The 15,219-nt window shown below is 43.9% G+C and overlaps 1 protein-coding gene across 4 annotated transcripts; it reads right to left on the reverse strand.

Moving 5' to 3' along the window:
- Positions 1–25: 25 nt before the first annotated feature.
- iars2 (isoleucyl-tRNA synthetase 2, mitochondrial) lies at positions 26–12,995 on the reverse strand. Of its 4 annotated transcripts, none has more exons than XM_071471095.1 (24): positions 12,461–12,993; positions 12,063–12,185; positions 11,728–11,881; positions 11,497–11,645; positions 11,199–11,248; positions 10,992–11,101; positions 10,810–10,897; positions 10,204–10,319; positions 9,935–10,104; positions 9,359–9,449; positions 8,636–8,787; positions 8,302–8,462; positions 8,043–8,145; positions 7,648–7,741; positions 6,150–6,230; positions 5,211–5,319; positions 3,703–3,805; positions 2,776–2,898; positions 2,543–2,674; positions 2,357–2,463; positions 2,119–2,264; positions 1,805–1,995; positions 1,479–1,623; positions 26–777 (listed from the first exon to the last, which is right to left on the reverse strand). In XM_071471095.1, the coding sequence occupies exons 1-24, from the start codon at positions 12,908–12,910 to the stop codon at positions 632–634; spliced, it is 3,294 nt and encodes a 1,097-aa protein (XP_071327196.1). In that variant the 5' UTR covers positions 12,911–12,993; the 3' UTR covers positions 26–631. The 4 variants fall into 4 exon arrangements, with proteins under 4 accessions (XP_071327196.1, XP_071327199.1, XP_071327195.1 ...); XM_071471094.1 differs by having other exon boundaries at positions 493–777; positions 10,810–10,900; positions 12,461–12,995; XM_071471098.1 differs by lacking the exon at positions 6,150–6,230 and having other exon boundaries at positions 12,461–12,992.
- Between the last annotated feature and the right edge of the window lie 2,224 nt (positions 12,996–15,219).

Below are 15,219 nucleotides of genomic sequence, written 5' to 3' on the forward strand. Positions count from 1 at the left end.
TTATTCAGTTGACATTAAATCAAAACACGTTCCAGATAAAACTTTATTTATTTAGAGTTCAGAGACATTTTTCCATATACCATCGCTTGTTATCATACAAAGGTAGGCGTTCACCAAAACTCACCTGTATCATCTTTTCTGGGCTATAAATCCGATACTGTCGTCACACAGTGACACTCATTGCAGTGAACTGCTTTTCTATACATTTACACATTGAAAAAAAACCATCATATCCTCTGAACGGCATCCCTTCTCAACTGGAAATCAGGTCAGTGTCTTCAGTGATATTTACAGTAAACAATCTTTCCCATGCAGCATCAGAACCGGCACATTCACTGGGACCCACTCGGACACTTTGGTTTTACAGGCTGTTCTAGCAAACTGTGTGGGCGGATGAAAAGCTGTTATTGGGCCATTCTCTCCCACTGCCGACCCTGTGGCAAGCTGCAGCTTCTCTTCTCTTTCGCAATTAGGAAAAATCTGACTGAGGCAGCTGCTGATTTGGAGTCAGATTTATATCTCTCAGCTGATGGTGACAGGGAGAGTGAAATCTGGACAACAAAACAAATGCGGCAAAACGAAAGAGACTTGGTGATGTTTGCTGGTCGTCATGGAGAGAAGGTGCGGCCCATCAGTGAGCCTGTGAAACGACGGTCTGGCAGCGTGGGCACAGGCAGTCTGCTGACTCAGCAGTGTAGCGTCGGCACCGTGGGCACCGGGCAGCAGAAGTGGGCACCACCGCTATATCGTAGGCGCTGTCCTCACGGATCACACCACCTGACAGGACAGATACACATGGTACAGATATTTTTATTTGTCCAGGTATCACCTGGCCCAGGTAACACTGGGTTTATCAGTGAGCATCTTCACGCGACAGAGGACTTCTTAATTCCAAGCAACATCATCAGAACCATGAGTGGAGTACTTAATAGCAGCAAGGTGAAATGTTAACAATAAAAATCACACAAATAAAGTATGAAGATGTTAACGAGAAGGAACAATATCCAAATATTAAAAACAAGGTTATAAATAAGTTTTATAGTTATGACAGACTGTTAGTGTGGGAAATTTTAATGTTTCTGTTAGAAGTCTGGTTTTAACTTGGAGCAGACAAAACAAAATCCTCCATTTCTGACATAATTATCATAGAAATCAAACAAATGATCCTGACGTATATTTAAATGTGTCAATGACATGATTCTGTGTATTTATTTATTGACTTAATAGAAAACTCAGCAGGTTAACCCCCCAGCACAGATTACCATGGTGATCAACAGTGGTTAAAAGTGAGCCACCTCCTCAAGCAAACCTGAGTTAAGCCCAGAGAACACGATTGATAACACTACAGTCCCAGAGCACTGTTATAAGTTACACCTGTGATTGACAGGTGAGAAAATGACATCACACGAACTACTTCCCCAGTTCTGTCTGATTGACGTTTGTGTCATTATTATTAGCTTAGCGTTGATGCGCCTCACCTTCCAGGTTGATGAGGAACGTGCCGTGGTTCAGCAGGGCGTCTGCGGGCAGGTCGCGGGGCAGCTCACTGGTCAGGTTGACCCGCGCTGCCATCATCAGCTCCACCAGCTGGGAGGAGGTGGACGTGGGCTCCTCTTGGAGAGACTGAAGTGAAGTCAGGAGGAGGATTAGTTTGTGTTAGTTTGTATTGTGCATTTAAATTGACTTTCAAAATAATAATATATACAATTATGTATTATATGCATCATAATATAAAAGTAGTCCTGGAGATGCACCTTATACCTATATACAGTGGTTTAGAGCAGTTTAAAGAGACTGAACTCACCTCCATGAGTTCAAACAGCAGACCCGGTTCAATGGCTATAGTGAGGTCGTACTTAGCAGCATTTTTGCCTGGAATGGACGACAGGAAGGAGTCCCTGATGGCACATGCCCCTTCCACTACCTCCTCCAATCCCGGTCGCCGCCACACAGAGCTGCTTTTTATCCAGCCACTCTTGAACAATGTCTCCCCCTCTGCCCAAACAAACAGTTTTTGTTAGAAAGCAAATGCAAAACATCTACGCAGACAGTGCAGTCGTGCACAAACCCTAAGTAGTAACTCCAAAGGTCGCACAACACAAAGTGCCTGTCACATACTGTCGTGTCCTGGTGCGTGTAGATAGACCTCCTCAGCTAGATGTGGCAGGATAGGAGCGATGGATCTGGTAACTCCATCCAGGACTTCCTCTAAAACAGTCTGACATGATCTTCTGCCCAGCGAGTCCTCTGGGTCACAGTACAGCCTGATTTAAAGATACGTCCGCGGTTAAAAGACACTTCAGGCAAAATGAAGACACACAAGTGAGGTTCTCATGTTGCTGTGGCAAACCTTTACCTGTCTTTGATGATGCTGAAGTAAAAACTGGAGAGGTCTCTAGTGATGAAGGCCTGGAGGACACGGATGACCCTGCCGGCATCAAACTCGCTGTAGGCGTCTGTAACCTGGAAACAGATACACGCAAACCTCAGCCGCCAGCACCAGCTGTTTGGACACTGAATAACAAGACACTGTTGCACACACCTTCATGCTGTATTCGCGGAGCAGGTGCAGCATGTACTGATCGATGTAGTGCATCTCTTTGGAGTCCACGGCCTGAGTACGAGGGTCGAAGCCGTGCAGGTTTCCCAGCAGGAACTTCAGAGTGTTCCTTAACTGGGAAAGAAATCCAGAGGGAGAGAGTTCGTGAAGAAATGTGAACACAATGAAAACCTCTCTAAACAAAAACACGTTTTTAGTCCCTCTTGCACTGGTACCTTGCTGATGCTGTCTCTGGCTGAGTTGAGTGCAGTGGGTCCAATCTGGACCTCAGAGAAGATGTTCGACTCTGCCACCCACCAGCGCAGCGCATCTGCCCCATAGGCCGGCATATCTGGGTCCTGAGAGAGACAGAAGACGTGAAAAGAAAGAAAAGATGGGGGACGGTGTAAGAGAGACAAAAGGTAAATCTGCAAAATCTGGAGAAGTTGTTTTTTTTTTTTAAATGACTGCTGTGAGTTATAACCTTTTCAAAGGCAAAACCAGAACTAGTAATCTCCTTTCCGAACCACTTTTCCTTGACCTCGATGGAAAACTTCATGAGATCAAGGAAAGATGTAAAGGAGAATTCACAAGGACTTAGGAGAAGACAACCGCAGTGTGGAGAGAATTAGTGTAAGACTGAACTTACACTAGGCTTTTTTTCTTTTTAAACCAACTTTATTTATAACCTTATAACACTTGGACGATAAACCCTCTTTTCCTAACCACAAAAACAAACAGGCCTGAAATGTTGAACTAAGATAAAGGAATACACAAGCAGAAAAATGGATTTGGAGCCAAGCCAATCATACAAGGATTTCCATAAGTTTTAGATTGTGTCACAAACGTAAAACAGGAGCCATGTTGATACATTTATGTGGGTGGTGAGTGGCTTTAAAGGTTGCTGTGGCAAGGAATTGTGGGACGGGATTTTCCCCTTTCCTTTTGTGAAGGAAGGTCCGGTGTTTCCTATGCTAAAGGAGATAAGATAGGAAGCACTGAAGCTTCCTTTCCTAGAGTTCGATGAGCTCTTCCCATCTTCAAGGTCATTTCACTCAATTAGGAACCTTCCTTAGCAAAAAAGACTTTTCCACTGCAGCCCTAGATTTTCCCAGAAGCCTAAAACTTGTTATTTCATTTCACCTTCTCCTCCATCACCTCACCTTCCCTCCATTAATGACTGTGTCAGGATCCACAACATTGCCCAGAGACTTGGACATCTTCTCTCCCTTCTCACTGACAGCGAAGCCATGGACCACCAGAGACCTGCATACATGATTCATGATTCACTATTTCACTTCTGACAAATACATTTAAAAAATGTTTTCCTGGGCATTTGTATGTATCATCAGTTTATTGCTGTAGGCACCAAAACTGTTAAACTTAAACACCGGTTATGTGACTTTATTTTATTGTTGCCAAATAAGCAGAAGCATCCTCAGCCTCATTAAATAGACTAAGTTGAATCAATTAAATTGTTATTAAATCTCAGGGCCTCTGAACTGATATACTTGTGTATAATAAGTGTGACTACATTACACTCTTTGTCTTCCTGTGAGAGCAACGTCCATCAGATGATTTAATCCTTCAACAATCATTTGTTGATTTTTATGTGTTTCCACTATATATCAATCTTTCAAACTACCGGTCAAACATTTTACAACACCCCCATTCTTCCAATTTTGAAATTTCAGCAGTTCAAGTGGAGAGAATAACCTTAAATGATACAAAGGTAAACAGCAGACTGGCCAAAAAAAAGGTCAAGGTCATCAAAAACTGAAACATCATGTAAACAGACCTTTTTCAGGGATTAATTATTTAATTTACAGCTTTCCTGCAGCAGTGACAGTAAATTTCAGTGCATTCAGAAAGTGTTCAGACCCTACAGTACTGCACTACAATATTGTAGTACAATAGTGTACTGCAGGATGCATGATGCAGAGCAGCACAGTCCCCAGACTTTCACCTCATGGAGCTGGTTTGTGATGCAAACTACAAGCACAACACATGCATGGAATGTGTTGGGACCAACCTTCTGATCAGTGTTTGGGTTTAGTAGATCTTTGTCCAAATTTCAGAAATACAGAGACATTGAATTATGTAAATTGAAATAACAAAAGGAACTAGAATTACTGGCTCGCTGTCGTATCCCTCCACCAACCAGCCAAGCTGCAGGAAATATGGCCTCACTCTCTCCCTCCTGAGTTACAGCATTGAATAATGACCAGAGGTGATTTTACAGAACATTATGACGTCACAGTGAAGTTTTGATCGTTCAAATATAAAATGTCATCAGTTCATTTTATCCTTATAGACATTTGAGTCATAATTAGTGTATGAATTTGTGAATTATGGCTGAAAACGTGTTTTGTGGACCTTTAACCTTTAACCTCTGACCACCAAAATCTAATCAGTTCATCCTTGAGTTCAAGTGAATGTTTGTGCCAAATTTGAAGAAAGTCCCTAAAGGTGTTAATGAGACATCACCTGCACAAGAATGGGGACGTGCAACATAAAAACTGAGGTGTTCTTGAACTTTTGACCACTAGTGTATATTGTGATGTTAGGGTCAATATACTGTGAATGTCACACACATTCACAGAACATATAGACAGTCATTTACAGTCATCTGGTCATAGAGCACACCACAGCAAACAGAGGAGTGACTCACTTGTACGGTGCCTTGTTCCTCACAGCTACACTGGTCAGTAGCGACGACTGAAACCAGCCTCCGATCTGGTCCTTTCCCTCCACATATGCATCTGCCCTGGGGTCTGACTCTGGAGGAGAGGTGGAGGAGGGGGGGCAGGTGGCAGAGACATGAGGGACACAAATCAGTCAGTTCTACACACAGGAAGAACTGGTAAAACAAATGGTTAGCATATGAGGAATGTCTAGAAAAGACAGTAGGGACGAACCAGTGTTAGTGTGGAAACTGAAATTGTATATCAAGTGTGCAGTCAGCCCACTGAAAGGTGGCTCAATAAACATGCTTTGTCCAAACAGCCAAAAACAACCAACAGTTGGTTATACACGTTGCACAGACAGCCTTCTAACAGACACGTGTTTCAGTCATAAACAGTTTTCAAACTTGTCCAACTCCGACCTGAATCTATCACAGAGAAAACTAACAGCAAAGACAAAGCAGAGTTGGGGCCAATCCCTGGAAAGAGAAACAAACTGCCAGTGTTCTCCCAAGCCAGACGCTCTGTATACATCCTGCATGCAAAAGGAGAGAGAGGAAGAGAGGAGAGTCATGCTGTATGGAGGAGATCCTTTTAATCTCCTACTCCCTCATTTGTTTTTGTTTTTTTTAGAAATACTTCTTCAAACACTTTCAGATGCTTTTGGATTTAATTCGCTGTATTGGAACAGAAGGCCTGTTTCTAGTGAGCAGGCACTGGGGAGGTGCTGTGTTATTCAGCGGAAGAGTGAAGATGAGATCTGACCGACATCTCAACATTTCCTGTAGTAGCACATCCGAGAGCGTTTAAAGGCACAAGGAGGAAGAAGGAGCAGAGTGAGACACAGCAGGAGAAACAGTCTGAGAGACAGAGACAGACACAGGGAGGCTGCGGCGTTGAGCGCAGCAGGAGGGCGGTCCAATAACCTGTGACCAGAGGTTTGCGGAGCGGAGCGGGGAGCCAGCTGAGGCGTGACTCGGGCTCCTCAGAGTCTCCCTCCATCTCCTCTGGAAATGAAAACACAACCAAACACAGACAACACAGAACACGTCTGCCATGACAAGTCACTTAATAACGTATTCTGTCGGATGTCTTAAAACAGTCACAGCAACAGAGCTGCTGGAGGTGCGTGACACTGCAGCCATGCTAGCAGCTGTGTGAGCTTTGAGCTAAGTGCTGTTAGCAGGTAAACTGCTTACCTCATCTGCCATCTTGGTTTAGCCCGTTAGTATTTCATTATTATTATTATTATTATTATTATTTTTAAATATTGGACAAATGAAAACTATAAAAAGTTAAGGGTGGTGCTGTAGTTTGCACTGTCGCCTCACAACAGGAAGCTATTAGAGTAAAAGCCTGGTTCGGCCGAGGCCTTTTTTCTGTGGAGTTTACATGTTCTTCCTGTGCCTGCGTGGGTTTCCTCCCACAGTCCAAACACATGCAGGTCAGGTTAACTGACAACTCTAAATTTCCTGTAGGTGTGAATATGAGCATGAATGGCTGTTGGTCTGTAAGTGTCAGCCCTGTGATAGAGCGGCCCCCTGTCCAGGATGTACCCCGACTCTCACCCAGTGTCAGCTGTGATTGCCTCCAGCCTCCTTGGATGGATGTTAAGGGATCACCAAAGTGATTACAATTGACCCTGAGGGACCATGCATGATTTAGAACAGGATAATCTGATGGATTAAGTGAGACTATTATTTTCTTTGAATCAAGAAAAAAAACATTTATAACATGGAAATGTATGAAACGCAGTGATTTTCTATAGAAAAAAAGTGAAATTTCCCTCCTCTGTGCATGTGACATATGATCTGAAGACTTAGGGCTAGACTAGGTTAAGATGAATACCTCTCTGTGGCGCCCCAGTGGTTCACCTGGTAGAGCACATACCATAAACACTTAGTCCTAACCACAGTGACCTGCATTAAAGTCCAACCCGTGGTGCTTCGCTGCACAACATCCCCTCTCTCTCTCTCCCTGACTTTCCTGTCTCCCTGTCACTGTGGCACCAGTTATATTGTGTGTAGTTCTACTGGTGTTGAAGGGTAAACACGTAGCACGGTGACCCTGGTCTGCTGAGGCTGCACTGCCTTCTAATCCAGGTTTGTGGTCAGCATCCTCTACTTTTGTTTACAATACACTTTGCAAAGCAACTTAACAGCTGCGGTGGACTGTGTCAGGTGGGTCTAAGTAGCTTTCTCTACAATAAAACTAATTAAAGGAGAATTGATTAAAGGCATTTTGAAAACTAGTGCTGACTGAAGTGAGGCAGAGACAACTCAGACACAGTATAAATACACAATCTGACAGCAAAGCAGTCACTTTCTTCTTAGATTATTAAAACTGGATGACAAAACCTTTGCAGCTGTGGTGCAACTTATATGATGTTCATGAGAGGACAGACTGAGCAGATGTGAGAGGTACCTTCTAGTACAGCAGCCCATGACGCTCCGCTGTCAAACCAGATGTCCAGCACGTCCTCCCCACGAACGTAGTCAGTCACTGGACCTGCTTTACTCTGACGGCGGCATACACAGGTGAACAGTAAATCATCACTCAAAACACAGAGGATAGATATGATAACTGATTGACTGATTGATTTTGGTCGCTAGGGGCAGAAGAATTCTGACACAGATGAACAGCCCTGACATTATCACCCTGCAGTTTTCTGGCCACCTGATTTAAAGCTTAAGGATTTAATTCATTTGTATAGCACATTATCATAAACAGAGGTCATTCAAGTCTTTCATGCTCTAGATTCCAGGTAGTTGTAACATTCCTTCTTTGTTTCACCCTCACACGCGCACACACACACTCACCTTCTTGAGAACCTCTGGTGGTAGCAAAGTCTCAATGGGAAGCTCCCACCAACAGTCACTGCCCTTTTCTTTGAAGAGCTGTGCTATGTGGGACACTGTGTGTCTGCAGAGGTTAGGGACAGGGATAATGTTAATATTTGTGTGTGTTTGTGTGTGAGCTTGACAGAGATTTTGTGTTTGTCTGTAATCTCTCTGAAAAAGCGAGTCCAAATATGTGTACAAACCTGTTTGTCTGCATGTGTGTTGTGTATCAGCTTACTTGTTGACGAGAGCCTCTCCGGTGTCTTTGTGGTAGAAGACAGGGATCGGGACGCCCCAGCTTCGCTGTCTGGAGATGCACCAGTACGTCCGTCTGTCCAGCATGGCCAGCAGGCTGCCCTTCGCCGACTCTGGCAGAACACGCACCTTCTGCAGCGCTTCCTGGACAACCACACAAACACGAAACAAAGTCAAAATGTGGAGAGAGAACATTCCTGGAAACATTAACCACATCCTCTCCTAGAAAATAACAAAGCATTGCTTTCTATGCAGCAGGAACAGCTAACAGGAACTCAGTTAAACTACTCTGACCATGACATGACTGTCCTGCTCACCTTGGCTTTGTCTTTGAGTGATGCTGTGTTGATGAACCACTGCTTACTGGGCCTGATGATAACAGGCTGCTTTGTCCTCCAGTCATATGGGTAGCTGTGGACACACTGCTCCTCTTTCACCAGAGCGCCACACTCCTTCAGCATGGAGATCACTAACACAAGCAAACATGAAGGACAGTAAACAAAGATAGAAACAATATGAAATGTAGAATTATCACCTCCTGGTTGTTTCCCTCCACCAACCAGCCAAGTCTCAGGAAATATGTCACAATCTCCCCCTCCAGAGTTACAGCACTAAATAACGGCCAGAAGGGTTTTTACAGAACATTATATCGTCATAGTGAAGTTGACCTTTGACCTTTTGGATATAAAATGTCACCTAATTTTATCCTTAAGTTCAACTGTGTCATAATTAGTGTGTGAATTTGTGAGTTATGGACAAAAATGTGTTTTGTGAGGCCACGGTGAACTTGACCTTTAACCTTTAACCACCAAAATCTAATCAGTTCATCCTTGACTCTGAGTGAATGTTTGTGCCAAATTTGAAGAAATTGCTTCAAGGTGTTAATGAGAATGGGACAGAGGGCCAACCCGAGGACATCATGCCTACAGCCCAGGCTGTCGCTGGCGTGGAGGCATAAAAATATGACACCTCACTCACCCACACAATTACATGAGCTACGGGACAGTGTTATGTCCTCTTCTCACATCTTTACACTGTACCTTTGTCAGTGCCCTCTCTCATCACAGACAGATTATGAAGCTCAGGTCCAGCTGGCTCAGTGAACTTGCCGTCCTCGTCCACTATACACTCCTGAGACAGAGTTAACAAGCACGCTTAACCAGGTCACACAGGATATCATCAACATTATTATATCACAATTCTCATAACTAGAACAAGCTCAAATTATTGGCAGAGATCTTAATTATTTGGTATCAATTAACCTGAATTTATGAGCCCATAATCCAAACCTCTTGCAATGCATTTTTTAAATATGGCTTCAAACAGTCTCTCTTAATAAGCAATTTTATTAGAGCTTAAATTTAATCTATAGAATATCAAAAAATTATCAGAAATGCAGCAAATCCTCACACTTCTCATTCAAAAAATAACTGACACAATTAACTGACTGACAATTTTTCTATTGCCCAACTAATCACTTCACTGCACTAAATCTTATGGCCACTCAACATGAACATATCTGTGTGGAGTAGTGAACTATAAAAACACTGGTATGAATGGTCCGACAACAAGTTCCTCTTAATTCCTGAGAGGCTGTTTTTCAAAACGGAACGTACCACAGACAGTTTGAACTGTGAAGCCACACTGTAGTCATCCATGCCGTGAGCTGGCGCCGTGTGAACCAGCCCTGTGCCTTTTGCCATGGTCACATGATTGGCCGGCAGTAGCGGCACTTCCTTGTCAGGAATTGTGGGATGTTTGCACATCCCGCCCTCAAGCTGGGAGCCTTAAAGGAGAAAGACATGGGGAAGTTTGCAATGTTGTGTTTGTAACTGACAAGATCTGAAGACTGTTGCATGTCTGTGTGTGTAAACAAGTGCATTACCTGTGAAGGTGCCTACACTCTCCAGCTCTGTGCCAAGCAGTGCTGCCATGCTGGCTACGCGCTCCATGGCCACCAGGAGCAGCTGAGAGGTGTCTGCCCTCTTCACAACTGAGTACCTGCACGGCACAAACGAGAACAGAGTGCTGTTCTTCCACTGCAACTGAAGATCCCGCTTTTATTTTATTCATGTTTTTAATAGAAAAGTACACTCCACTGTTTCTCAGCTCCTATTATAACTCAATCCAAATGCACTGCAGCTACAACCAAGGAAAGAGGCAACATTTGCATCATCCTCTTTGGGACAGAAAAACATTCATTTTTAAAGGTAAAATGCCAAAAACTGCAGCTTCTCAGATGTGAATATTTGCAGGCTTTCTTTCTAGTTTTCTCTTCTCTGGTAAAACATTGAAAATGAACTGTGGTTGATATTTTTTCATTATTTTCTGATGTTTTGTAGTGTAGACAATTGATTGAGACAATAATTGACAGATTTCAGTTGCAGCCCTACAGAGAACAGCAGAGTCTCAGAAGTGCAGCTCAAACTGAGTCTGAGATGTCCCACGATGGCCAGTGTGTAAGTGTAATCTTTCGGTTGCAGGTACTCACTGGGCATTCGGCATGTAGCATATGGCCTGGTTTGCAGGAATGGTCCAAGGCTGGGTGGTCCACACCAGCACAGAGACACTTTCCAGACCTGCTGACACACACGTGCACGCACACACGACGAAGAGGTCAGAAATATATCAAAGAGCTCTGAATGACCTGTGCATGAGCGTATTAGTTTTTACCTTTTTCTGAAGCGATCTTCTGGGGCAGTGTGGTCAGGGGAAATGTGGCATAAATAGCTCTGCTCACATGTTCGGGGTTGTACTCCAACTCTGCCTCTGCCAGGGCCGTTCTAGAGAGGCACGGAGACAGGATTAGAGTTTACGAGAGGTATATTAAATGTTGCAGAATAAAAAAATGTAAATATGGCAAACATATCAACTTAGTACCTTGATGATGGAGACCAGAAGATTGGCTTGTAGTCCTGATAGATGAGCCCCTGCAGAAAAATCCAGAGGAAAAAAAATGTAACTGTCTAGAGAAATCCAATAGTATCCAATTCTAGAGTCACTAAGAGGCAAAAGTCAGTTTCAATTCCATTTCTTTACTTACAGTTGTTCCCTGTCGGTTTGATATTGCTACAACTGCTACTAATGTTACTAATTAGGCTAATGGATACTGATCATTTAAAATCTGGCCATGATCCATGGCCAAGAAACAATGGCTGAATAGCACGTGACTGTCCACCTTGCTATGCATTTCCTGGAAGACTTTCAGCTGAGCAGCCTCATAGGCCCCATCAAAAGTGTAGTAGCACTGGTCCCAGTCAGCCATCACGCCCCAGCGCTGGAAAGCAGCCTTCTGACGAGCTATGGCCCCCTCTGCAAAATCCCTTGCTGGATGAGACAGAAACAAAACATTAGACCAGCTGCAAATCTGATAGTCCTCATGTTCAGGCAACTATCTGACCTTTCTAACCTTTCTGTCTGATCTGTAGCGGAGTCAGGCCGCTGGTCCCCAGCTCTCCGAGAGCCTTCAGCTCGATGGGCAGGCCGTGGCAGTCCCAGCCTGGAATGTAGTGGACCTGACGCCCCCTCAGCATCTCAAAACGGTTACGGATGTCCTTAAGGATCTGTAGAAAACAAGATATAATTCACTTAATGATACCGCTGGCAGTGTTTGAGCCGTCAGTGCCGCCACAAAGCTTTTCCTTTAAAACTGCATCATGCTGACAGCTGCAACATGATGCAACCAAATGATAATTCAATGATCATTATTATCATTATTTGTAAAGAACACTGTAAATAAAACACCTTGTTGAGTGCGTGTCCAACATGAGGGTCTCCATTGGCATACGGGGGTCCATCATGAAGACAGAACTCCTTCTTGGCCTTCCTCTCTCTCTGCCAAGAGTACAAATCTGCAAATCCACAATCCTGCGACACATGAGAGTAGAGTTTTCAGATTTTTGACATGATAAAAAAAAAAAAAAAACACAAATAACTAAAGAGTTGTCTGTTTCAGGTTAGTATTTATCTTATGAAAATATAAGTATGCACACACAGAAACTAGAAGTTGTGACACATCAATGACAGACATTATCTGCGGTCTGCTAAATACAATTTCATGTCCGTGTCTCTTAAAAACAGGGGGACATTTTAAAAAGGTAACCTCTTGCTCACGGGATAATGATGACTGAGCCCTACTGTACCTGCTGTATCTGGAGCTCTCGGTCCAGCAGCTTCTGCCCGGTCAGTTTCATTGGGAACTCAGTCCGGGGAAGCAGCACCGTGTCTTGGTATAGTCCCTGAGCAGCACCTGTCTTTGCTGGCTGTGCGCTGCCTTCTCCTGAACCCACACCATGACAGCGGCTGGAGCTGAAGGGGTGAGCACGGCGGAGGAGGCCGCCTCCCCGATGTGACCTCCGTCCCCATCTCGCTAGCGCATGGCTCACTGCCGAGACCCGGCACAGCAGCATGGAGAGGCGAGGCAGCTGGCCACAAAAAACTGAGGCAAAAGCGCAAAAACTGAAAGCTGTGCGGTTGTTTTTGTTGCAACAGCATACAGATATCGTGCCGCTGTGTTCCGCCCTTTTATGAGTGCTGTGTTTCTTCCGGAAGAAATAAGAGAGCGGACGACTACGGAAAAGCAGTGGGATCATTAGTAATCGCACTTTCAACTGTAAATGTTGTGCAAGCGGTCACTGGAGGACGCACTTTACCCGCCTTAGAGGGAAATACCAGTACTGTGCTTGTTTTTCTGTAGGAGTGTACAAAATAACTGATATCGCCAAGAATATTACTTTTCTTGTATTCCTTTTACAGATACTGATATGCTGATATTAAATATACCGGTATAAATATCAATATAGTGAAACTCCCTCATATGTAAATGGTGACGTGATGTGATGTTGTTTGTTTTAGTTTTTAGTTTTTTCCCTCCGAGGAATCTTTTCACAAGCAACCCTGAACGACCTGGTGTCAGAGCTTTACACCAGCACTTCATGTACCGCTAGACACACACCAGCATGAGTGGATGCAGAAGTGTTTTGGTTTTTTTATTTATTTTTTTTTAATTGCTGTCCTTTACAGTGACAATTATGGTGGCCAGTCCAGTGCCACCATTAAAAAATGACTAATACAGCTAAATGAGAGTCGCCGTCACGCTCTTAGCTTTCGAGCAGCGCGGGCTGAGGCTGCACGCCGGAGGCTGCAGCAGGTGCTATTGAGTGGCTGATGATGTCACCGGGGTATAAAGTGCGCAGCTGCAGCCGTTTCAGCCGATCAGTCTGTACCTGCAGGACCCGGACGGAGCAGCGAGCCCAGCCCTTCTGCACGCTCCACGCCAAGATGAATAAGACGTTTATAGCTTTCATTGGAGTTCTGCTGCTGGCTCTCTCAGCACAGGTTAGTTTATTCTGTAGGTTCCTCTTGAACTTTAAACGGGATACTAACTTTAATTTGGTTTTTTTTTTTTGACAAAAAGGGATAAAATGTTCACGTCTAGAGTAGTCCAGGGTCTTTTCCTTCTTTTAGACCTCTTAACAAGTGTTCCAGTTTTGTTTTGTTTTTTTAAAAAACAACCCCACCGTAGCTGTGACCTGGTCTATTAAGTAGGCTGTGGGTACTTCTGAAGAATATCTCAGCACATACAGGTCAAAAAACTTAAAAATTCAGGTTCAGTTGCCGGTAACATAATTTAATGTTACTGCTTACAATAGTTAAGTTTTAAGTCTTTCAGTCTAATTTTCGAGAACTAAGACCCGTCATGTTTTTCATATAAGATTTAAGGAAAACTTTGACGGAATGAACTTATTCCATCAGTGACAAACTAAATAAAACCCTGTCCTGTGAAAACCATGCATTACCTCTGTCTTTCAGAAACGGGAGGATTATGGGAATTTAGGATGATTTTTAAAACTTGAACTCAGCTAAAATAAGTTAGAACCCGTTGGCTGTTGTTGTAGGAAGATGTATTTGACGCAAAGCTAAACGGGGTTGTCTTCTCCACAAGGCGTGAGATGCTGCGTTGGAGGTGGTTTTGTGTGGCTGTATTTGAAGAAGACTGCGCTTTTAGGCTGTAAAGTGGTTTGAGCTGTTGTCCACCGGGGAATGAGCGTCTCTGGTATTTGGTCTGCGCTCTTGAAATCTGGGCATGTAGTGCGCTTCTGCCCCGCATGAACCCTTTGTACCTGTAAGAACTGGAAAAGATGTGATCTTGTGTTGTAGGTGGTCCGGTCCGAAGCCAATAACACCAATTTGGCCAATACCACCATGACCACCCCGATGGGCACGACGACGACGAACGGCTGCGAGAGGACCGCCGGCTTCACGCTGCTGCTGCTGCCGCTGGCTCTGGCGGCCTCTGTCCTCCACGATTGGTCCCAGTAACAGGACTGATGGCTCTCCGCACTAGACACCACCACGAAGGCTGGACTGGGGGCGCAACGTTAATCCCTAATTCCCTCCTCAATCTCCTGCCAAACACTTGGATTTTAAAGATATATATATATATTTTTTTTTCTTTCCATTTTGGGGAATATGTTTGCAAGGAGCTCGGCCAATGTTTCCACCAATTCGGGACGCACCCTGTTCTTCTCTTGGACTAGCCTACATGAAAATTCACCCTGTCCGGGAAGAAGCTGTCTCTTGGTGCTTGAGGCTTTCTATGGGTGGTGGTTTGGGGGCGTCAATTCATGTATGCAGTCTAAAAGAAATCATGTCATAGATACTTGATGCAGGCTGCATGTCTGTTTAAAAAATCATTGTAAACAAGCTTAGAAAACTTCGTATCACAAATACTGGAAATATTAGACTAATGTAAACGTGGTTGTGCTTTTTAGATTTTGAATTTTGTAAGTTCAATAAAGCTTTAAATTGTAAGTGACATGACCGGACTGTCCTGATCAGTTTATTTGCAAATGTTTAATGAGTTTGCAGTATTGGGTTCCTGAGGCAAAATGGTTGAACT

Source organism: Trachinotus anak, unplaced genomic scaffold, assembly GCF_046630095.1.
Source record: "Trachinotus anak isolate AG129_WGS33_773 ecotype Australia unplaced genomic scaffold, CSIRO_AGI_Tana_v1 ptg000033l, whole genome shotgun sequence".
Lineage (NCBI taxonomy): Eukaryota > Metazoa > Chordata > Actinopteri > Carangiformes > Carangidae > Trachinotus > Trachinotus anak.

Excerpts from the sequence above, each read along its gene's own strand:
- iars2 (XM_071471094.1), bottom strand. The coding sequence starts at position 12,910 with ATGATCCCACTGCTTTTCCGTAGTCGTCCGCTCTCTTATTTCTTCCGG. Across the intron at positions 10,320-10,809 it reads TGCTACATGCCGAATGCCCA|GTACTCAGTTGTGAAGAGGG; the intron begins GTGAGTACCTGC and ends TGTGCCGTGCAG. Across the intron at positions 8,788-9,358 it reads GAGAGAGGGCACTGACAAAG|TGATCTCCATGCTGAAGGAG; the intron begins GTACAGTGTAAA and ends TGCTTGTGTTAG.